A 23,983-nucleotide genomic window follows, 5' to 3' on the forward strand; every position below is an offset into this window, starting at 1 on the left:
ATTGAGAGAGAAAACTCAGTATTCTGGAATTGTTTGTGAAAATACTGATTTTTTTTTTTTTTTTTAATTTTAGATTTTAATAAGGGGATGGAAGAGGTAAGACCAAAAGAGAAATAAATATGATATATATCAAAATTGTGTGTTTACAGCATTTTACAGGGCGTGAGCTGGGGGGAAGGTATTCCCAGATATTTTTGGTCTGCTTTTACTGATTGTATGCTGCTGACCATAATATGTACAAAAAGGAAACAAAATTTATTCATTCAGAACATACTTGAAATTTTGCTGATTTGCATACCTACTTTCTCTGAAAAAGTAGGATTATAACATCTAACAAATCATACATTTAATTTTATCACCCAAATGCAGAGATTTCTATTATCCTCTTCATCCTTACTGCAGTATTCTCATTTACTTTTGATACCTCTCAGTTCTCGTTACTGATATACTATGGAGATTTGCTACATCAGTTTTTAGACACTGGTGATTCTATTGAAAAGAGAAAAAACAACCCAACACGCTTTACTTGTTTTGATCATACTTCAGCTGCAAAATAAATTCCTGGCGTATCTCACTGAGCAGTGACAAAATCATTTGTAAGTCTTATTCTTAGACACAAAATTGGGGCAGATCGTAACAAAAATGATTGTATGTTTCTTGCTACTGAAATGCTAGACATGTTATCTCAGATTTCCAAACCATTTAACCATTTGGCCATCAAAAAGCAGACTGTTATCTGTTTTGGCATTAATCTTCTTGCAACGGCTACTTTGGAGCACAGTTTCAAAATGACAACAAACATGCACAATGCATTATAATTATGACCCTTTCAGGAATAAGAACTGCAGAAAGATTTTTTGAATTTAAGTCTTGAGTCTTTGCATCCCTGGAAATTAAAAATGACCCTTTTAAAATTTGGTTATAAGGTATGTTTCCCAAAGTATTACATGGGGTTCGCAATTTTTTTTCTTTTTTTAAGTGGCGGTAAAATGCAAAATCATATGTATACATAATATGAGGGGAACACTCAGTGTAAATTCAATCAAGAATGAAATGTTATTATGTGCAAACACCTCCTGAGCTTTTGCAGAGGTAATCGACCATAGGAAATAGATAAGTGACAGCCAAGAAGAAGATATGTGACTTTCTTTACAACTTTGTTTAATAAAGCTCTCAACATACATTGTGGATATAATGTGTTGGTTTGCGTCCATCCAAATCATCTTAGTTTTTATTCCATGCATTTTGTAGACTGTAATTCAGTGATAATGGCTTCTTTGCACAGTTCAGGAGTGATGAACAGGAATAACAAGTCAGTTAATAAGAGGATGTGCATGTCTTTTCCAGTACAGAGCTCTTTGTTTGAGTGGGTCAGGAAGAAAGTCATATTTTGCTTCTAAGAAATGTAATATTGAATATTTAGGGAAAATAAATATGAGAAAGCTGATTTTAAAGCAGCCTGCATAAGAGTCGGGTGAAAAGACTTACTTATTTTCCAGCCTTTCGTTAGTTACAAGCTTATTACTAGTTTGAAACACGTGTATGAAATCTATAATTCTTGAAGTTTGTCTTATGCGTTATCATTAGATTCAGTCATTTTGATCTGTGTTGTAATCTTTCAAGCTGTACTGCCTGAGTGAGGAGCAGATTTGTATTGTGCTGCCTCACAAGGGCTGCAGCTGCAACATGATTCAAGGAGTTTGGACGTCGTCTCTGTTTCCCCTTTGCTCCAGTTGGGAGCAATCTATTCAGGCACAGAGAAGTTATGCCCTTTTATTCCCTGGAGGTAGATGCAGTTGGATTCTCAGAGAAACCATTCACGTTGCTTCAACCTTGTCAGCTTTTTCAGACTTTCTCATTTCGGTGGAAAATTGTGATGACTAAATAATTGGAATACGATGAAGACATGGAAAGCATTTTAATATGTATCATGTTTACTATTTTTTTTTTAATTCCTTGATTTAGATAAAAAAGTCAAGTGTTTGGAGACTCTACTTAGCAGCAGCTAGAAAAGATATTATGTATTAGTAACATAAATAACATATTATGCCAACACAGTAACAAATCAAACCCTTTTCCTGTTTACTACTGAAAGAGGATCTATTTATAACACTACAGATTTCCCTATAATTTAGAAAAAGAATGAAACATCTTGCATAGGATTTGGCACGAATTTGGATGAGGACAACATTGCTCTTAACCAATACTTTTGGTCTCACATAACTCTGTATTTGCCAGAGAGCTCTCAGTGTTTTAGGTTGCAGAATTGGTATTTCATAGACCTACAACAAATAAAGGAATAAGTAGTTTATAAATGGGACTAAAATTGGGTCTCGCCACACTTAAGAGCATAAGAAATGCCATACTGAGTCAAACCAGTGTTCTCTCTAGCCCAGCAAAGTGTCTCTGGTGGTGACATTAGGACAGGTTGGGCAGGGAGAGTGCACAGCCTGGCTGCTTTCTGCAGACTGTTCCCCTCATACTGCCTCCATCCCTAGCATCCATAGCTGTTGGATTTGGAATATCGGGACACATTACTGCCTGTTCCTTGTAGCATTTATTTTTCAGCCTGTTGTCCATGAAGTTGTCTAATCCCTCTCTGAAACTGCTGATTCTCTTGGCCTTCACAACCTCCTGTGGCAGCAAGCTCTAGATACTCATTACCTGCTATGAAAAGAAATAATTTCTTCAATCTGTTCTAAACCAGTTTCCACGACAAAAATGCAGCATACTCCTACCCAGTCTTTTCTGTCTTTCAGCCAAATATACATTCAGGAGAGAACCTTTTTTTTTTTTTTTTTTTTTTTTTTATGTAATGTTGCCAAGTTTCTTAAAACTCTTTTCTGAGGGACTTTATAAAAATATTTTATATATTTATATCCTAACTAAACCAAGTGTTCCTTCTCTGCATGCTTCTTGACTTCTTTAGAGTGCAGGACTCCCTTTAATAAAAGCTGCAGCAGCTCTTTCCAAGCAAATGACACGTTATTAATTTTTTTCCTCAGAGCGGTTTTACCAACCTCTACTATACGGGGAAGGTAGGCATATAGACTAGCAGTTGCTCTGAACTGGGAGCCCAGTTTCAGGATCACAAGGCTAGAGCAGTACCACCGAAGCCTTGCATTATGGTCACAGCTCCTGTCACAGTATCACAGTATGCTAGGGATTGGAAGGGACCTCAAAAGATCATCTAGTCCAATCCCCCTGTCGGAGCAGGAACACCTAGATGAGGTTGCACAGGAAGGCGTCCAGGCGAGTTTTGAATGTCTCCAGAGAAGGAGACTCCACAACCTCCCTGGGCAGCCTGTTCCAGTGCTCTGTCACCCTCACTGAGAAGAAGTTTCTTCTCAGATTTAAGTGGAACCTCTTGTGTTCCAGCTTGAATCCATTACCCTTTGTCCTATCATTGGTTGCTACTGAGAAGAGCCTGGCTCCATCCTCATGACATTCCCCCTTTATATATTTATAAACGCTAATAAGATCACCCCTCAGTCTCCTCTTCTCCAAACTAAAGAGACCCAGCTCCCTCAGTCTTTCCTCATAAGGGAGATGCTCCACTCCCTTAATCATCTTAGTTGCCCTACGCTGGACTCTCTCCAGCAGCTCTCTGTCCTTCTTGAACTGAGGGGCCCAGAACTGGACACAATATTCCAGATGCGGTCTCACCAGGGCAGAGTAGAGGGGAAGGAGGACCTCTCTCGATCTGCTAACCACCCCCCTTCTAATACAGCCCAGGATGCCATTGGCCTTCTTGGCCACAAGGGCACAGTGCTGGCTCATGGTCATCCTGCTGTCCACCAGGACCCCCAGGTCCCTTTCCTCTACACTGCTCTCTAACAGGTAGCTCCCCATCCTATACTGGAACCTGGGGTTGTTTCTGCCCAGATGTAGGACCCTACACTTTCCCTTGTTGTATTTCATGAAGTTATTCCCTGCCCAAATCTCCAGCCTGTCCAAGTCTCTCTGGATGGCAGCTCAGCCCTCTGGCGTGTCAGCCACTCCTCCTAGCTTAGTGTCATCAGCAAACTTGCTGATAGTACACTCAAGTCCCTCATCTAAATCATTGATGAATATATTGAATAATATGGGCCCCAGTACCGACCCTTGAGGCACTCCACTGGTTACCGGCCTCCAACTGGACTCTGCCCCATTGACTACGACTCTCTGGCTTCTCTCCTTCAGCCAGTTCGCAGTCCACCTAATTATCCGATCATCCAGTCCACACTTCCTCAGTTTAGCCATGAGGATGCTGTGGGAGACCATGTCAAATGCTTTACTGAAGTCAAGGTAGACCACATCTACCGCTCTGCCATCATCCATCCACCTCGTTATTTCCTCATAAAAGGCTATGAGGTTGGTCATCACAACCTCTCTGATCTCTCTCTTCATAGGCAGTTCATATTAGTCTTGATTACAGACTCATCATATTCTTCAGACCTGGAATATAAATTCTGGGTTAATTATTGAGATTAGGTAATTAATCCAGTTTTGGTTTTAAGTACTTTTTATATATAATAGTATTCCAACACCCACATAGTCTTTCTTTCCTGTATACTTTATATCCATATATTACAGCGCACACCTAACTATCATTCTGCCACCAAACTTCTGAGAAACCTGATACATGAGTTAAACAAAAAAAAGCTCCTTATATCTTAGCAAAGAAATTGAGGCTAGCAGTTTTCAGCAGAATCAAAAATAGAGAAAAGGAAGTGCTATGTTGCCCTTTTGCACTGTCATTCCATAAAAAATACACAAGAAGAAACTACAATGACAGTGGCTCCAATTTCAATATCGGTAAGCTAACTCCTCAGGAGAAAAAAATAATTTAGTAAATGTTCTTTTTATAGTTAGTCAGTCTGCAGGTACTGTTTCTCATTCTTTTTGTTTTTTTTCCATTGTTATCAAGTAATCAAAAGTTGAAAATTTATTAGCTATAGGAAATGCATATGATCATGTTTTTATGCAAACCAACATTTACAATTCTGTGAAAAATGACACAATAAATTCACATAGGGCTCTATGTTATTCTCCGTGCTGCTTTTTGTAGTTATTTTTTTTTTTTTTTCACAAAGGAATGATAGGTATAATAAATAGGGCTTGAAGGAGATTTGAAAGGTTGTGCAGTCCAGATTTCTGCCTCAGGCAGGATCAACTAGACTTAAATAATTTCTGACTAATTTCTGTCTAACCTGCTCTTTAAGTCAAAGGTGGGTTTTTTTTGTAGTTTTGGAGAATTTTTTTCCCGCTGCTTTGCAATCCTTGCAGTTCAAAAGATGTTTGTCTCCAACCTTAACATCCCCTGCTGCAATTTAAACTAACTATGTCACCACAATGGAAATAGAAAACAGTTTACTGTCAGCAATAGCCTCATACATTTGAGGGTTGATCCTTACTTCAGTTCAATCTTCTCTAGACTAAATGAATCCGGCTTTCAAATTTTCTGTCCTTGTTTCTAGACTTCTGACCATCTGTCCAGTAATTTACAACCCATTCCTATGTTCATGCAGTTTATTCAGCTAGTTATTTCAGTGGTTCGCACTTATTGAATTGTATTCTCAGGTTTTTTTAGACAACTTTGAATTGTGTTCCTCTTCTCAAGTGCTTGCTGCTGCTTCGGTGTGCATCATGGTGAATGTAATAAATCTATCTTCTATCAACAACAAGCAATAAATGAAAATTAATATTAGACATAGTACAAATCTGTATGTAGCTTCACTTGATATTGCCTTCCCATATAGTACCTTCAAGTTATGTTTTCCCATCAGTCTAATTTCCATTTAAATCAAAATTTCCTAACATGTTTGTGGTAACATCACATGGGCAGTATCAGAAGCCTTGCTAAGGGCATGGGACACAACTTTTACCTATTGTCCACTACTGGCAAATCTTACAGCTCCACATGAAAGGCAGTTCAGTTGACCGGTTATTATTTACTCTTGATAAATAGTTGGCTGGTACTTATTATTTTTTCCCTGCTCACAGATTGTTTAATCATATGTTCCAGAACTGAGCTCAGAAAAATTCACCTAAAATTTCCTGGATAGCTTTCTGTTCCTCTGTCAGCAGAGAATTATATTTATCCATTGCACTTTCTCAAATATAACTATTAATGCCCATAAGATTGCTTGAGCAATTTCCCAAGTATTATAGCTGAAATTTATAAGTTGTCACATCACAATTCATATTGAGCTAGATAAGTATGGTGTCATGCCAACAACAAAATTAGCGTTGTTTGTTTATTGTCTTTCACACAGAGACCTGCCTTGAAGCTGTTAACATAAGGATTAGTGCTAGAACAAACTTTTTTTCAGACTATCACTTCAAAAGTTTCAGTGACTGTTTTTTTCTATTTGGGAAAAATGTGGTGACAATATAAGATTGCAAACTTTAGAACATCTGCAAAAATAATCTCCATCTTGTATAACGTTGCAGAAGAAAAATGAGCAATAGGTTTGAAACTCTTGTTGCCAATAGGGAGATAACAAACACAGTGGAGAATAGTACAAAAAGCTATTTAGGCGTTCTGTGATAGGTTGTATTCTTTATCCAACTATTGTCTACTGTTTCATGTTACCTGTATATATATATGTTTGTAAGCATATGTGTATACCTATACTCATACAGATACATATTTTGTTTGTGGTTTTTTTTTTTTTTCTGGTAAAAGATGCAGTGAAGAACAATAACAAAAAAATCATCAGGTAGCTAGAAGGATTGGTGACAGCAAGCTATAAGTAATAGCCTCACTAATCAGAGACTTAGAGGTTGAAATAGTGAACAAATATTTGAAAATATCCTTCCAATAGGAATAGTAGGAAATACATGCAAGATTAAATTATGGACAGTTAGTACAGGTATCCTCAGGCTGCTCCATGAAGTTGATCCGCAATTGCTGTGCCTTTTTAAAAAAAAAAAAAAAATATGGAATACGCAGCAATGAAGACTTTGACTTCTTTCTCTCTCATATGCACATGTACATACACAGATGCTAGTAGTACTGCAATATTGAGGAGGTTCCTTGATTACAGATAAGCTCATTGCAGCTGTTTTAAATGAGATAAAGCTGGGGAGCAGATGCAGGAACAGGTAAGTGGTTCTGCATTCGGTCAGTTGAGACTCATCAGATCTCATTAACTCAGGCTGTTCCTGAAAGATGCCGTACTGCTGAGCTGGCCCCAGAAATTACACAACTGTGTTCACACAGTGCTCTGCGTGCATTAGTTAAGTCTACCTGACTTAAGCTAGCTCTTTATTGAGTCAGCTGTAGTGCCTCTGCCCCACGTTGTATTTAATCCAGAATTGAGGTTAAATCATCCGTAGGTAATTGAGGATTGACTGCCTTTCTGGAGTGTGCAGCTGAAACATCAGTTAGCTTCTCTCTTGCATATCACTGCTTTTCCTATACCTCCATCCCCTCCTCTCATGCCCCTGTCCTGCTGTTCATCCTCATTCCTGTTTTCCCATCCTTCATGCGCTTGCCCTCACACACTTGTGCTTGTGCTCAGCCTGAAGCATTTGCCTTTCTCAAGCAGGTGAGATGGAGGATACGGTAGACCTGCAGCTAAGCAGTTGTGTAGGAAGGAAGCAGTGTGGGTGCAGCTGGCCAGGAACTACTGTTCCCTCTTCCAGGGAACGTATGTCCAGATTGTGGCAGTATGCTGCGGTCTGGGCACCTTACGATAAGCTCTTGGGTCAATGTTGTTGTGACAGTTGCTGATTTTTTTTGGTTCGGTATAAGTAATGAGTATGATCGTGCTTTGTGGCTATTTAGGGTTTGACTGATTGTTAATCTGTGGATAGAGCTTCCATTTGGAGATAATTCAATAAGCAAGCTCTCAGCCAGAAATTCTGTGCAATTGTGTGCATGTATAGAAATCTCCCTTAATGTATTTCTTATGTGACTTTAGTTGCTTATGGTAGGGAATAGTCCTACAAGACAGTAACTCATATGATCTCTTTTCCGTATGCTTTGCCTCTCATGCTGTGGAAGACAGTTTGATCTACAGTGACATCAGAAAACAATAAACCATCATGCCCCAAGAGAACTGCCTTGGCATACATGCTGAATCAGTTATAATTATTTGTTATCTCTTTATGCCTGCACATCTGCATCAGTGAGTAATTAAAGTTTGAAAGGAAGTTAAAGTTTTGCAAACTGATTAAGGTCTTTGCAGTTTTTCAGAACTATGTTTGGTTTGGGGTTTTTGTTTTGTTTTAAAGAAATATAGGGGTCAGACTCAAAGAAGGTAAAAAAACCTCATTTACACAGTAATCTACACCTGGAATACAGACTAAGAAAAAATGAAATTACAGCAGTTATTCCTCTGTCAAGAATCTGTTGAAAAAAAAAAGAAAAAATTCTGATCGCACGTCTTCTCTCTTACCACAGTCTTAATAATGTCCTACACCACTGCTCTTGGTGTTGTACTTCTTTAGCATTCTCTCCCAGAATCACCCAAACCAAAATGACTAATGTGTAGATTTAGGGACCTGTACACCAACAACTGTCATCCTCCATTCCTCATGTACCTATCTTCAGTAAAGCAGCCCAGCCATTTTGCATTTCCTTTGCCAGCTTGACCCTGTTACTTTTCGTTAGTCGTGTCCCTGTACCTTTTGTCCTCTGAACTTTCTGGCACAAGGCACAGACTGAGAGCAAAAGGAGCGTCATGGGAGTAAGTTGGCATAGTGGCATCAGTGCCATCACTACACCAACTAGAAATGATCAGCCGGTGGTGCCTCCATAGCCTTTATGAGCTTTTCTGAGAAAGCAGCTGATGATAGAATTTGGACATGTTGGTGCATAGCTCCTAAACTTGTCAGTGCTTCAGAGTTTTGTTTTGTTTTTAACCAGAATATATTATACTGTCAAGGATAAATAAACTGATGTTGCTTTTAGCTGGTTCATCAGGACTAAAAGATAATGGCATCTGTTCTGTTTTATGTGTAATATTTCTCTTTTATTTCTTAGCGCGGTTGTTTATTCCTGTTTTTATGATCCTCAGCCCACGTTTCTAGAGAGTTCTTCAAATCCCTTGGACAATGCCTACAATTTACATCTTTGCAATTTCTAATGCTTGGAGTGAAGGTATTTAGAAGGGTGCTCCGGAGGGATAAAGTAGAAGCAACAGAAATAGTAGCTTCCTAGACTCAGTTTTCTTTTGTTAATAATTAATAGCTGACAAAAAAAAATTATTTGCCTTCAAATGCAGCTCTCAAGAAAAATAAATCTTACTTACTGGTGGAAAAAGCCACTGGAAAGAAGTGTATCTGCATATGTGTACGTGATAATTTTCAAGAGAAGAGAAGGAATAAGGTCAAAAAGTCAAATAAGAAGAAATTGCCAAGATAGATACATTTTTCAGCAGCATAGACTGTAAAACACCTCCCAGTTTTCAGGCTGGTATTTGCAAAAAAGCCAGTGACCTCAGTCTGGAGTCCTTCCAGGATTTAGCTCTTGAAGAACTGCTTGTCACAATCTAGCAATACTCTCATTTCCATAGGGAGATACAAACCATTAATTTTTAAAAATGTAACACATTTGGAAGCTCTTGTTTCCACCTCCCAATATGGCCTTTCTGTTGAACTAACTTTGTTTTGGTAACGGTGAGGGGGAGAGCGGGAGGCAGGGTCCAGATGCATATTAACAGTCTCCTAGTTAATTTGGGTTCTGTACCCTTGGAGAGCTGACTGCATCAATCCTTAGTTTATCCTCTAAATGGTATGACATTTTCTTGCACATGGCTAGTTTAGTGAGTAAAAAGTGAAAATTTCACGAATCAGGTGCCAATTTTTCAGATATGTTAAACTTGAAATTGATTATTCCAGAATTCTATATTTCTCTCGATTGTTCTTCATGTCAAATTGTGCGTCAATGCTAGCAAGACGCAGAAATACCTTATTGGCATGGAAAAAGGTAGCAATCAGTGAAAAGCTGAAATTCAAGTTGGATTAATCAATAAAGATGAACATTTTTTACTAGTGAGTTGTTAGCAGATAAGCCCATGGGTTTAGGAACTGAGGTCTCTGAATGTTAAAAAAAAAAAAAATAAATTACCTCTCATGTTAAAAAACAGCACTAGAAAAATAGACGATATACATTCACCCAATCTTCAGAGTTATTTTTCAGCCATGACTGGCTCTGTTATGCAGCTGCACGTAGTGAATTTCTGAATATGGTCAGAATTTTTAATGCAAAGCAATGTATAATATAGTTTGTTATATAGTTAAGGTCCATCTTTTGTAGTGCAAGGGAGAGCAATTATATGAGAACAGTCTAGCTAAAACCAGGAGGCAAGCTTATTTCTTTCTGAATTGTGGAAATACTTTGTCTATACAATGTCCCTATTTGACAAAAAAATAGCAGGAGTTAAGTGTAAGTAAAAATGTACTGGAAGAGACGGTTTTACACTCATAGTCATTCTTTTGTCCCAGGAAAAACTCAACTGGCTAAAACACAAGTTCTGTTTCTCTAAAGCAAGGGTATTACAGCAACAAAATAATATTTTGCAATGCACAGAAAATCTTGTCGGTGGAAAAATGTCAATATTTCAAAAGTACTTTGCAAAGATAATATAGAGAATGGTATTTTCATTTTGACTTTTAATGGTGAAGTCTTTTCTAAGATTATTTTAATTTTGTCAGAAACATTTGTTACATCTGTAAGTGTGTTATAATAGTATCCGAAGAAATCCTCCTCTGTTTTGACCAGACTCTGATGCTTAAGTTCATTGCCCCTCAGGCCTCAGTTAGTCTTCAGTTACAGAACAGAAATCATTAATTTTGAAATTTGTTTTCATTGGGTTCCATCTTTGTTATTGCAAAGGCCTACTGCAAAATCAGTATCTATATCTGTATGTACTTATATATAGCTCTGTCTATACATAAATACACATTCAACCCAAATTATTAGTTCCTGATTTTATTACAGTAGTATCAGTCAACTTTAACAGTGATTCTTTCTTTCCTATTTATATCAGTTATATTTCTGAAACTGTCATTCAGATAATAAAACTGTATTTTCTGAAAAAGAAAAATGCTAATTTTCCTTCCACTGCAGTGGAATTGTATGGCTCCTCTGCAAACTACTAATCAATGTCTGCACCTTCTGCCTCAAGCAATGGTTACAGATGAAATATATTAACTGTTCATAGTAAGAGTTCCCCTTGTCTGAACAAGAAATAGCTTCAGTTTTATGTTTAACTTTATGCTTGAACACTGTTCTCAGTCAGAAATTGATTAAGTATATTTAGGTTACATTATATCCATGTGAGGGAAGGGGAAGCAAGTAGGACTGATACTGACTTGAGGAAACAGGTATTGAAAATTTACGTCAGATAAGTTGGCATTACAGAGGACTTGAAATTCAATTCAAAATGTATTTTTAATTTTGCATAGATTCATAGATTTCAAGGTCAGAAAGGACTGGTATGACCGTATAATATTTATGAAACCATAATCCATGGGATTTTACATAGGGATTTCTCTGCCTGCTCTTCAAAATTGTGTCTATCTATCTATTAAAAAAAATTAAAGCATGTGATCCTGATTTACACAATTCTATTAATTAAGGATCTCTTACATTCTGGAGTCATCTACTTTGATTTTAAAATGGACTCTCTACTAAGAATTTACCTCTTTTCTGTTTGATCTTTGCTTTCTTCAGTTTCCAGCCAAAATATCTTTTTAACACTATTGTTTCCATAATTAATAATTATGGTATTGTCAGAAAACTGTCTTTGGTGGCCCTGAACATGAGCAAATTTACTCTCTGCAGCAAGCTATATTGACCAGGCAGAGGCACCATAAAACGACAGAAAAGTCTAAAATGAGGCATAATTGCATGACGTAGGCACCTGTCTCCCAGCCTTGACACCCCTGCCCGGCTCTGCTGGTGCTCAGCTCTACAACAGTGCCATTTGGTCCGTTCCTTCAGTTTGGCTTTTGCCTGTGAATAGAAGTTCTTCCAACCTGCTCTGCAAAAATTTGAAATCCAGTACCCATCCTCAGAGTAAACCCTCCTCCACCTGCCTCCCAATATGTGCTCTAATCTGTCAGGTGGAGCATCAGCTTATCTAAAGGGTATTCACTGGAAATACAGGAAGAAGAACTGCTGCCTTTTTCTTTTCCTCCGTACATTTTCTAGTGGATAAGGCATATATCCAGACAGTGAGTCACCTGCTTTCAGTGCCTTTCTTATCTCCCACTTTTCAGAAGTGTCCCTTACACCAGGCTGCTCTGGTTGGTGGTAGTCTGTGCCTCCTCTCTTGAATTGGCACCGTTGCTCAGAAAAGAATTGAGGAGTCCCAGGATAGGAAAGACAAAGCAAGGACACAGCCCTTGTTACCCGGACACCCATCACCTGCAACAAGACGAGGAGTGCCTGTGTATTTTTGCTAGTCACGCAGCGGCTGGGCATCTTTCCACACAGCCTACGTGTGGCTGAGCTCCCTTTTGAGGCATTTACTCTCCACCTGCTTTTCGCACTGCAAAATAACTGAGGGACCTAAACCAGCTACAGCTCCTACTTTAGCTACATGTAGTGATACTCAAGTGCGCAGCACTTACATCTGTTTCTCAGCCTACCCCATAACTTCTTACATCCTGAAGGGCAAATGACACTTTTTGAGTGTTAAATTCGCTATTTTCAAACAACTGGGGTCTCTGTGACACTGCCGAGACAAGATGATATTAATAACTTACTAACTCTGGCTGGCAAATGAGAACTTGACATTTCCCCTTTGAAATTAGTTATAAAGGTAAGTTTTGCCCAGTTTAAACTTTCTGTAATCAGTTTTTCCCGAACACCACTGTTTTGTCTTCATAATCTCTTTTAAACACAATATTTTTCCTCGACTTGCAATATCCACATTATGTATATTTCCTTCCTTCACTGTTAATGAAATATGAACAACATCAGATTTTTTCAAGTCTCTACCTTTACTTTCTGTGTTATTGCTGGCCTTAAGTACATAGCTACTGAAATACGGAGGAACAAAAACTAGAAGGAAAACAAAAAAACAAACACAACAAAACAAAGCAACAAAAATTAAAAGAAAAATGACAGGCAGAGGTATAACTCCAGGAGTAAAACATTTCTGAGTATGCTGGAAAGGTTTAAGTACCAAAACTAGGCTTGTTACTTTGTATGGTTCTCATCTTTCAGAATGACAATGAGGTATGAATAAAAATGAGGATCCAAGTTACTAGATTTAGGCTAAAATTATTCCAGAGTTATTCCAACATATTTTATCAGATGTAAATGTGAAAAACACACACACACCCCCCCTTAAAAATATTAAGTTTACTGTAAGAAACAATTGGTATAACGGCTTTTGTTTTCTGTTTCAAAAGTAAATCCAAACAAACCAGCTGAGATCCGCTTTCCTCATTTTACCTTATTCTTGAGAAAAATATCTAGTGTGGTAAGTTACTAAAGAAAAAAATATCTGGTAAAAAGATGCTGTGCCAATCCATTTAATTCTTCCTAATTGTTATTCACTTGCTATTACTGGAGAAAACTTCCAGTAAAAGTAATCAAAGATTTCCAGAGGCTCTAGCAGAAACTGAGGAAGTCATTCTGTGCTTTTTTTCAGAGCATAAAATTGATTCAGGCTAATCTTTTCCCTATAAAATTGGGTAATTTGGGGACCATCTTTAGTCAAGCTTTTAGCTTTCCTTCTCACAAAAATACGTTAGTTATTTTCTTAAATTTTAAATAAGGGAAGCTAAAAATGCCTACTTATTTTGTATATTATATTAATAATATAATATTATGTCTAGTCAATACTGGTTTATGTTTTATCTTCTGTTTAAAAATGTGTCCAGGCAAAGAACCTATAACTTTACTTTTGAAGTGCACTGAGAAGTACATTTTTCACTAGATCAGTCTCAGATAAAAGTTCAACGCCACCATCATCCAAAAAAAAACAGTAAAGAAAAAGCTAAAGCTGCAGCTTTGAGAAACAGAACAGCTGTCCTCAGTTTTTTTGGTAATACACATTTTTAAGTGCAGTGGAAAAAACCTTAATCTGAAAACATTAGTTATATAGAAGAAAGAAAATAGTAAATTTTGTGAATTCACATTGCACAAATGGTAACTATGTGCTGAGAGGCTTTGGTTCTGCTGACTAATATAGAAAGTGGGGAAGCTCTGTAGCTCGTAACACTAGTTCCCATCCATTAAGTTATTTAGTGTAATTGCTTGAAAGGACATAAGATACCCTGGAATAGTTTTGCCTGATTGTGTAGATGCTCGTACTTTATTGCAAAGTAGTATCGAACAGCCACATTGTATGGGGGTAAAAGGCTGTAATTTCATATGCGGTTCATGTATACCCAGATTTACTCTTAGAGCTGTAATCCCATTTCAGTCGAGGTCTTACACGTGATTTATTACCCTGTTCTTCTAGTTGAATGGATCTCATTATAGCCAAACACCCAAATCTTGAAATGTTGTTCCAGTTGTTACAGATACATCTTCAGCTTTATTCCTTTTTTCTGGCAATAGCTATAATAGAGTGAATTCCTTTTATCTGAGAGTGATTCATTCACAAACCATGTTAAACTGTAATCTTTTCCTAGTCTCCTCTCCATCTTCTCTCCATTCTGTCCACTGAGTTGACTCCAGTGCAGTCCATCAAGACATCTCAGTTAGAATGAGCAAGCTGCTGATGGTTTGACCCTCGTCCTAGATCTGCACCATATGTGCAAAATAGCATAGACAGTATGTTTCCTATGCAGTGTGCCTCTGTTCGGTGCCTGTTTTCACATAGATGGTGTCTGAGATATTTGCCAGTGTCTATCAATTTTGAACGTGTTACTATGCATTATTGTAAAAATTACAGTCTGACAAAAAAAAAGCTTATCTGGGGATCTTATTTAGCACATAGTAGCAAAGCTTCCCAAACTACTTAGCATTCCTGAAGACTCTGCATTTTTGTTCACCAATTATCCAGGAAAAGTTGGTCATTCAACACTTCTGCTACAGTCCTTCCTCACTCCATGTATCGTAGTGTAAGGTGCCATAGTAGCTGTTAAGAACAAGTCAAATTAATTTTTCAGATGCTTATTTTTAGTATAGCATTCTTGCAACTCCGTGTGATATTGCGGTTTCCTTGGACCATGTGGAGGACTTGCATCCTTTCTGTATCTTAAACACATCTTTTCTGGCATACCAGCACAAAGAGGGGGAAGTACTGAGTTACAGGTTAGCTCAGCAAAGACGTGCCATTGTAAATGTCACTAAACACACAGATAAACTTTTCAAAGATTTTGGAAATCTTTGCCCCTCTTAATATATTATTTTTCTCCTGAAAATGAGTGGGTTCAGAATGACCAAGTTTAGCAAGGTAAGGCTTCTCTTGTCTCATTGAGCTCCTTTGGTCACTTCCTTAATCTTGAGTTGGTATAAACTGATCTCCTTGTGACAGATTCTTTTTCTTTCTTTTTTATTGTTGACAACACGTAATGGATGGTATGAAAGTTTTAAATGAGTGTGAAATGTCTGCAGCATTATTAGTTCATATCACGTATCCAAATATAGTCTTATTTAACTTCACATCTGGGTAGCTGCGTCTAACATGCATTAATTGGAGATCCCTCTACAAGAGGTATAGTACATTGCATCCTTACGTCTCTGCAGCCTATCTTCCTGGTCTGAAAACATCTTCAGCTGCAGGCTGAACTTTTGTTTGCTTCCACCTCTTTATTTCGAAGCCTAGGGCACATCCTGCCTTGCTGGACCTGCCTCAAATCATTTTACTTTTGCCTTGCAACCTATGTGTATGCTACCTTTCTCTTAGTGTTGGTAACAAATTTGGTGGTCTATGAGGACAGTAAAAAACATCTCAGTGGGCCTTGGTTGACTTTAAGCCTCTCAAGGAGTCCCATTCTTGTACCTCACTTGTGATTTTGATCTATGCTACATGTACTTTTCCTTGCTGAGTAGCCCATTTGTGGATGAGTAGAAGGGTGTCTGCCTCTTGCAGTTCTGGAGCAGTATAGTTGATTTTTAAGCTTTTTTACTCTTCTGCAGTTCAGTCACCTCTCCTTAAAGATCTTGCAGTACTCCCCATTCTGCTTGGTTTGGTCAGTGTACATCAACAGTATGTTGCAATTTTCGCTGTCACAACTTCCTGGTAGAACGAGAATTCATAAGTTGTAACGGAACAGTACTCAGACATTTACAATGCCACCAACATAATTTATTGAGTGTCTGTCACAAAAAGCATACAAAAAGTTATTTGATGCTTTTTTTGTGCCTCTAGTGAGACACCTGATAAGCTGTAACTGGTGGCTTTCCCACAGTATCACTGCTGGGTTAATATATTCACTAAGACAGTGGTGAGAGCTACTTAGGCAGTTCTTGAGTGGGCCCTAAGTGGGCATAAAAATATGTGTTTATGAAAACTTAAGCTGCATAAGTTACTCAGGCAAAATCAAATCATAGTGTCCAGTCTGTTAATGTTTTGATTTCATTGACAGGTACCAATCAGCTAGCAACACTGCTAAATTCTAACTCTATATCTTGTTTTCCTAAAATTATACATGTTTTGGATGGAAAACACAAAACAACTAATAGCCAGAACAAAAGTTTGTTGTTTTTTTTTTTTTAAGGAAACTCCACTGCATTATATTACTTTTGTTGTTTCATAATTTTATGTTTAAATGTAGAGTATGTAAATGATCATTTTCTCTCATATTCCCTTCCTGTTTAGTGACAAGAAAACAAATTCAAATTGTGCTTGGGAGGAATAACTTAACAAAGCCAATTTTATTATGCAGATGAAATGTAGGTGTTGCATATCTGCAATCTGAAATTGTTAGCAAGCTTTTTTCGAAAGCTTTCTCTCTTTCTAGGTGTGTATATAACACATTATATTTAGAGAACCGGCCAGCTTTAAGAAACTCAGTTGTTTTAAGTAAAAGTTGCCATGGCTATTCATTTTGATCAGGAAGTAATTGCTTCATTTTTCATTTAAATTTAAGGTTTAGAGTCTGAAGTTTTTCTAAAGATGAGCAAATAATTTCCTCAACAACTGTTTAATGGAATTATGCTTTTTCTAAGAATATCATGGTGAGTTTGGAGGAGTGAATAGGTTCATAAGAAGAAAAATATATCTTCCTTCTCTTTTACATTCCCATATTAAATAGTTCCATTGTGCTGTTTTGGTCCACTGGTTCATTTCATTAAACAAGGTTGTGCGTGTGCCAAAACAAACCATCCCAAAGAGCTGGGAAATTTTAGTCTTCAGCCATGGGCTCTTCATGACAAAACGGTGCTTCCAGTTTGCTCTTAATATACAGTATCTGCTCTAAATCCCCTTTCTGACTGAACATCGTGTTTTGGATCACTCACTGTAAGCTTTCTTACCTAGTAAAAAAAAAAAAATAGCATACTATATTTGACGGGTAGCATGTAAATACACAGAAAAATTGTGAAGACATGGTAGTCATTACCACTACAGAGGACTTCAGTTGAACACTAAAAAGGAATGGTGGGACCTAATTTATCCAATAATCTTTCAAATTTTTTATGGCATTTTAACTACTTTGTTTTCAGAGATATTTTTCAACTTAAGAATGTAAAATGATTGTAACGTAGATCCAGAGCCTTTTTAAAGAAACATACAGACTGACGCACAATCACATACAATGCTGCAGAACAGCAACCTTAGCTCTCGTTTTTATGTTTGAAGTTCAGCCATGGGAGCTGAAAAGTCCTGGCTTTGGTGGGAGAAAAGTTGCTTCTGATATTGAAGAGCAAAGAGCCATAATCACCACTAGTAAATGATTAGTTGAATGTTTAGGACTTGGTACCATCCTGGAATTCAGTTATTCCAGTTTAATAATGCTTGCCATGACGTCAGGAAAAAAGGAGAAAGATTGGATAGATTTTAAAGATCCTATCTTTTATGTAAACTACTACACACATGGCTAAAGTGACAAGCATGCAGGCTGTAGCATGCTGTGCATTATAAAGTTAGAGAATATTTTAATTCTTGGTCTCAAACCTCACAGTTGCACCAAGAATTTGTCATGCTTCACCTGTTTCAGTTTTTCAGTTTATTTTTTAGCAATTTTTATACAAGTTATTTCAGTTGCTGACTTAAGCAATTTGTTCCATACCTCAACCCTCATTTTGTGTAAAGAAATCATAAAAGTTAGGAACCTGAAAATTGGATTTTTCTTTTGAGCAGCTGCTGTCCACAAATGTGGAAAGATTGTTAAAAGTGAATAGCATCACTTCCTAGCAAAATGTAGGCAGGTTTGATGACTGAATCTCATATTTCCATTACTGTGCTGTCACCAAGCATTATTATGTTGGCACTCGTAGATATACGGAAGAAAAAGAAAAGCTCTTTTGGGGTTTAAAGATGTGTTTTTACAGCCATGGATGTCAGTCGTCCTTCTTCCTTGTTGAATTACATTAATTACTAAACACAAATTTCTTGATTAAAATGTGGTCTATAATGTTTTGCAGTATATAATATTCTTCTTTTACAGTGCAATAGGTAAATGAGAGTAAACAGAAATCACGTGTACATGAACACAAGTGTTTATTAAAAAAAAAAATAAATCCTTTTAGTGTAACTGGCTCCCTAAGTCTTTGTACCTGTGCTTATGGTGACCTGATGGGGACTAGACAGATTTCTGTTTCATTTATTTTGAAAATCCTTTGATATTACCTTTTATTTCTGTATTACCCATTTTTACATCTCACATTTATTTCAGTGCGCTGACATTCCAATCAGAAACATCTGGTCTGTTGCATCTGCTGTGCCTCCACCAGGGTGCCACTATTAACGAGACTTTCTTCCCATGGTTGTTGTAACAACATCTAATAGTTTACACTTAGTTTTCTGTTGAGGATCCAGTTTTACAACATTAAATATTTGGCTGAATTTGTAAAAGTTTTTAAAAGTATCTCCATATATTAATTGCTTCTGATTTTGGTTTTGGTTTGGGTGTTTTTTTGGTTTGTTTGTTTTAGATCATTTCAGCTAATACTTTAAAGCTAATAATTTTTTTTTCCCCCAAATGATATTTATCAGTCTTTTAATTTGTTTTCATCAGAACACTTCTCTTCCTAGCATAATTATTTTTGGTTTTGTTACCCACAAAATCAATGTGTATGATTACTTTGTCAAGTCACAGAATATTTTTCTGGATTCCACTTTAAGTGGAGCTCAATTGTTGCTGTTTATTCTCATGTTACAGGATCACAGGAAGGCTTACGAATGATGTGTTTTAGTAGCTACTTTTACCCAAGTTTCCATCAGGGTTTTTATGTGTATGTGTAATGTAGATTCCACGTGGAACATATATTTACTAAGTCTTTAAGATTGTACCAATTGGTAAAATTGTAACAATTTTACAACAATTTTAATTGATAAAATTTTACTGAATGAAATAGAACATTAAGGTTCTCAGACACTTTGTATTAAATGAGATAAAAAAAATAATTTGAGGAATGTTTTTTTTCCTTGTTCTGAGTGGTTACCTTTCTAAGACTAAGAAAAAAAAACATCTGTTCTGTAATTTTATACTATTATCACCTGACAGGTCCAAGAATCTTCAGATTCGTTCATAGTATAAGGATTTCAAGATGTCCTCCTTGACCTTTCAAAAATGCATGTTAGTGCATCTGGTAGAAAGTAATTTTATTCGGATTAAATGGCAGAGGGTAGGATGTCCTCACAGTTGATGTAGGGATGAGATTGTTGTGTCCCCGGGGGAACAGCAGAGCGAGCCAGACTCACTTTATAGAGGCATTGCTCGGCTTCCCGAGTGTCCAGTTCAGGAATTGCAGATAGGTCTTCTGGGTAAATCATGTTGTAAGCACTTAGGCATACATCGGTTCCATTCATTCATTTCGGTACTGAGCAAATCCTTACTGAGCGGTCCTTACCTATTGCTTTGTTTCTTACTAGATTCCGTATGGCAGAATCTTTCTTCTGTGGTACAAACATAGCATTTATTGTCTGGTGGGAGACTCAGGCTGGCTCAGATAAATCATTCTCCTATTCAGTATTTCAAATATAATAATTATATTTAGGAAATTTTAGGGAACAGGTTAGAGTCATTGTTCGCATAAGACATTAGAATCACTTAATTTGCTTTCCCTCTTCTAAACAGTTTCAAGGTAGGGGAAGGGGAGAAAAAGGGAAATATTACTTTGGAGTCCACGCAATTATCTGAGCATGTTGTACGCGTTTTAATGTTCCTTCTGCACAGTCCATTTTGGCAATATGTGTAATGCAGATGTTGTTAGGCTGCAATGAGACTGCTTTTTCTATTGTAAAATTCATGTCACTCATTAACTTGTCTTCCTAGAAAATGGAGTTTTGAAGGCACAGAGATATCTAGAGGTAGTAACTGCATCAGTAGATTTTATTTCTTTTCTTGAGTGCTTTCACTAAGGAGAGACTTCTAATGAGAAATTTGTTCTTTGCTTAATTATGCAAGCTGCTGCTTTAACTGCGTGTTTCTGTATGCAATCCAATCAGTATATAAGTGAAAAAATACCATCCAAACTTTTGGGCATGAGTTTAGAAAGCCGGTTATATTAGCTTTTCACAGAACTTCTGATACACAGTTAAAGGCAAGAATTTCACAGGGTGTAGCCAGATGTGTATCTTGAAAAATACCTTTTTTTTCTGAAGAGTTTGAAACTGAACAAAAAATGAAACTCTGGAGCTTTTAGCTTGCTTCTGATGATACACGCTGTAGTTACTGCAAGTGATATTCTCATGCTCTTTTGTTAATCTCATTGAACAGAAAATTATATTAGACCTTTATTTGTCACCTTCAACTTGGTGAAATTATGTAACTCTAATCTCAGGTTGGAGGCCCAAATTTAAGATCAGACTCTGCAGGTCTTTTCCATCCAGTACTGTCAGTGAATAACAGCTTGTTAAAACAAAAGTATGATTTTTAGAATAAAAGCATTTTAGGGGGGTGTGGGGAAGACTTTTAAGACAATAAAATACTCAAAACACATAGGCAACTGCGAGGTAAGCATGCTAACAGGTTATCTAACCACCATCCACATAAAAAGCTTGAAAAATAAAAATCCTCCACTGACCTTCGTTGTCAGCTTGATACCTGATATACTGTACTTACTACCTAGCTGACAGAATACTGTTCTGTTCTGGTGACTCAAAATTGTGGGCAGAAAAAGGTCATTTGTTCATAATTTGGCAATAAATATTACTACTTCCAGCTCTTAATACTGGGAAATAGAACAAGCATCTTTTCTGGAAGCTGCATGATAGGGACTTGAAGTTGCTAGATTTGGTCAATGTCTTTTAAATACATTCTTGGATGCTTCTTATGTGGGAAACCATTGAACTGATTCCTTGTTTGCTCTTCCCTAATCCTTCAAAATAAGTTAAACTAACATAGGCAGAAATCTTGTATGCCTTACTTTGCTTGAGTTCTCATTTCAATTACACCTCAAGTTATTTTATTTTAGTTTTTATTTCTTCCTGAAGACCATGAGTCATTATTTTGAAGCCTATCTTTTTCCCTGTGAGGAATTGTAGGTCCACTTCTTACTTTCTAGTCAGATTGCCTGGGCTTTATGTATCTGCTTGACTAACATATAAATTACTATGAGTGTTAATTACTTTTCTGCTAGGTAAGGTTTCGGGACAGAAAAAGCAACATTAACTGTCTTACATTGCTTTAAACCAATAGATAGTAATTAAACAGTCTTAAAATATTAAGAAACAAATATTATTAATTAGACTTCATGAGTTACTAGGAAAATCCTGCCTAATCTGGTAAGAATGTAAAAACCTATATATTATTTTAAAAAACACACTGTAAATCTAAGAGAATATAGAATAATTGTATCCTTTTATAGCTTTATAGAGGAAAATAGCTTACCCTGGCATAATTTGATGCATTAAAAATGAAGAATGATTGTCACTTTATATCTAGTTTTATAGGTTCCTTTAAAATTATTATTACAAGTTATACTTGGTATTTTTATGTTAAGAATAACAATATTTGGAAGGTTTAGACCAAATTCTTCATATTATTTGAAACAGAAAACAATCTTTCTGCTTTAAATCAAGCTGGCACAAAAAAAAAAAAAAAGTCCCTATACATGGTCTTCTCAACATCTCTACATGCTTTTTTCTTTATTTTATTTTTGTATTTGTGTGCAACTAGGCAATGCTACAGGATCTGGAGCAAAGACGTCCCCAACTGGATGAACTAATAACTGCAGCACAAAATCTAAAAAACAAGACGAGCAATCAAGAGGCCAGAACAATAATTACTGACCGCAGTAAGTGGTGATTCTGCTATCATATGATGTTTCAGCAAATATGGAAAATGTTTTAATACCTGATAAGCACAGCAATTTTCAGACACTTTATGCCTTTGCCATGAGAAGGAGAGTTACATCAGGAGACAGTTCTCACACAGATTTTCCAAATTGCGTACAGAAGAAATGTAAGTGAAAGTCAATGACCGTATGTTTCAAATTTTTCACCTTAATTTCGTATTGCTTGTCTTCATAGTGGGTGCACATTGTAGAAAATACAGTGTGATCACTTTAGATAAAGAAATACATTTAGTCTTAAACAAAGAGGAAAAAGAAAGAATTCAGAGTATAGCCGTAGGTTTGTAAGAAGCTTTCAATTCCATCCCCTGTAGTACAGCTGCAGCATCTTCTTTCATCTCCCCTCACTTGACGCACAAATCTGATGATTAGGAATTTTCCCTTTGAGGGCGGTAAGGCACTGGAACAGGTTGCCCAGAGAAGTTGTTGAGGCCCTATCCCTGGAGGTGTTCAAGGCCAGGCTGGACGTGGCCTTGGGCAACCTGGTCTAGTGGGAAGTGTCCCTGTCTATGGCAGGGGGGTTGGAACTCGATGATCTTCAAGGTCCTTTCCAACCTAAACCATTCTGTGATTCTATGATGCTTTATATTAGTCTGTGTTAGTTCTTCAGTTCTGTTTTCCCTTTCCAGAATTAACCAACTAGCTGTGTCTAAGGTGGAAAAATTAGTAGATTAAGGTTTAGAGGAAGTCTATAGAAGGACGTAGTCTTGTCACCCTTGGATGCTTGCACGTCCTTATGCCCTTCACTGTAGGATAAAACAGACTGTCAGGGCTATATGTCTTCAGTTATTATTTTGAGTACTCAGGACTAAAAACTACAGGAAAATTAATTTCTTCTGGTCCTAGAGATGCCCTGAAGAACTGAAGACTGTGAAGGTCATCATAGGCTAAACTTCTCTATCCCCATAATTTAATATATATATATATATACACATACACATTACTTCTTTCTTTTTAATCCATCAGGTAAATACTTTCCATAATATGTCAAAATCACATTGCATGTTTGGACTGCACTGCAGTTAGTAGCACACACAGATACTATTTAGACGATATCCTATGTGAAATAACATTGGTTAGCTGTTATTTTCTACATGACCTTGAAACATATTACTGAGAGAGAGAAACTGTATTTGTTTTATTTGAAGACTGAGAAGAAACAGGTAGTGCTTATATATTACAGAAGAACCTGTTCCTGTTTGACATGCAAATTAATTTTAGAATCACATACTCGGTTGAATTCAGATGAAGTGTTGTACACATACCTTAACTTTACAGCACTTATTCAAAGCCAGCATATGTAGTACTCCCATCAGTATTTTCTAGTATGTTTTAATTTTTAATTCTGAGACAAGTCTTCTGAAGATAAGAAGTGTAGACTTTACAAGAAATGCAAGCATAATCCCTATATGCTCTCATGTGAATTGTATGCATGACTAAATTTTGTTCTGTTGGAAAACTGCACTTTACTTTCAGTGAAATTGCCTTCTAAGATAGATTAAATGCTTCTTTCTCATATAGCAAAAAAGGAAAGCAAGCTATCAGACTGTAAATCATGAATGAGTATGTGGTAACACGACTATATTAGAGCTTGCATCTGTGGCTAGCAGTGTGGTGAATATA

At 36.9% G+C, this 23,983-nt stretch overlaps 1 protein-coding gene across 3 annotated transcripts in view; it reads left to right on the forward strand.

Annotated features, from left to right (window-relative positions):
* Positions 1 to 23,983, forward strand: part of DMD (dystrophin) — a gene marked incomplete at both ends in the record, with an annotated part of 1,177,430 nt that overhangs the window by 831,408 nt on the left and 322,039 nt on the right. For all 3 annotated transcript variants that reach the window (XM_082480534.1, XM_082480533.1, XM_082480531.1), the window contains one exon: positions 22,186 to 22,303. In XM_082480534.1, the coding sequence (XP_082336660.1) occupies positions 22,186 to 22,303 (118 nt within the window). The remainder of the gene's footprint in view (positions 1 to 22,185; positions 22,304 to 23,983) is intronic.

The sequence above is a fragment of the Vanellus vanellus genome (assembly GCF_965231255.1).
Source record: "Vanellus vanellus genome assembly, chromosome: 1".
NCBI lineage: Eukaryota > Metazoa > Chordata > Aves > Charadriiformes > Charadriidae > Vanellus > Vanellus vanellus.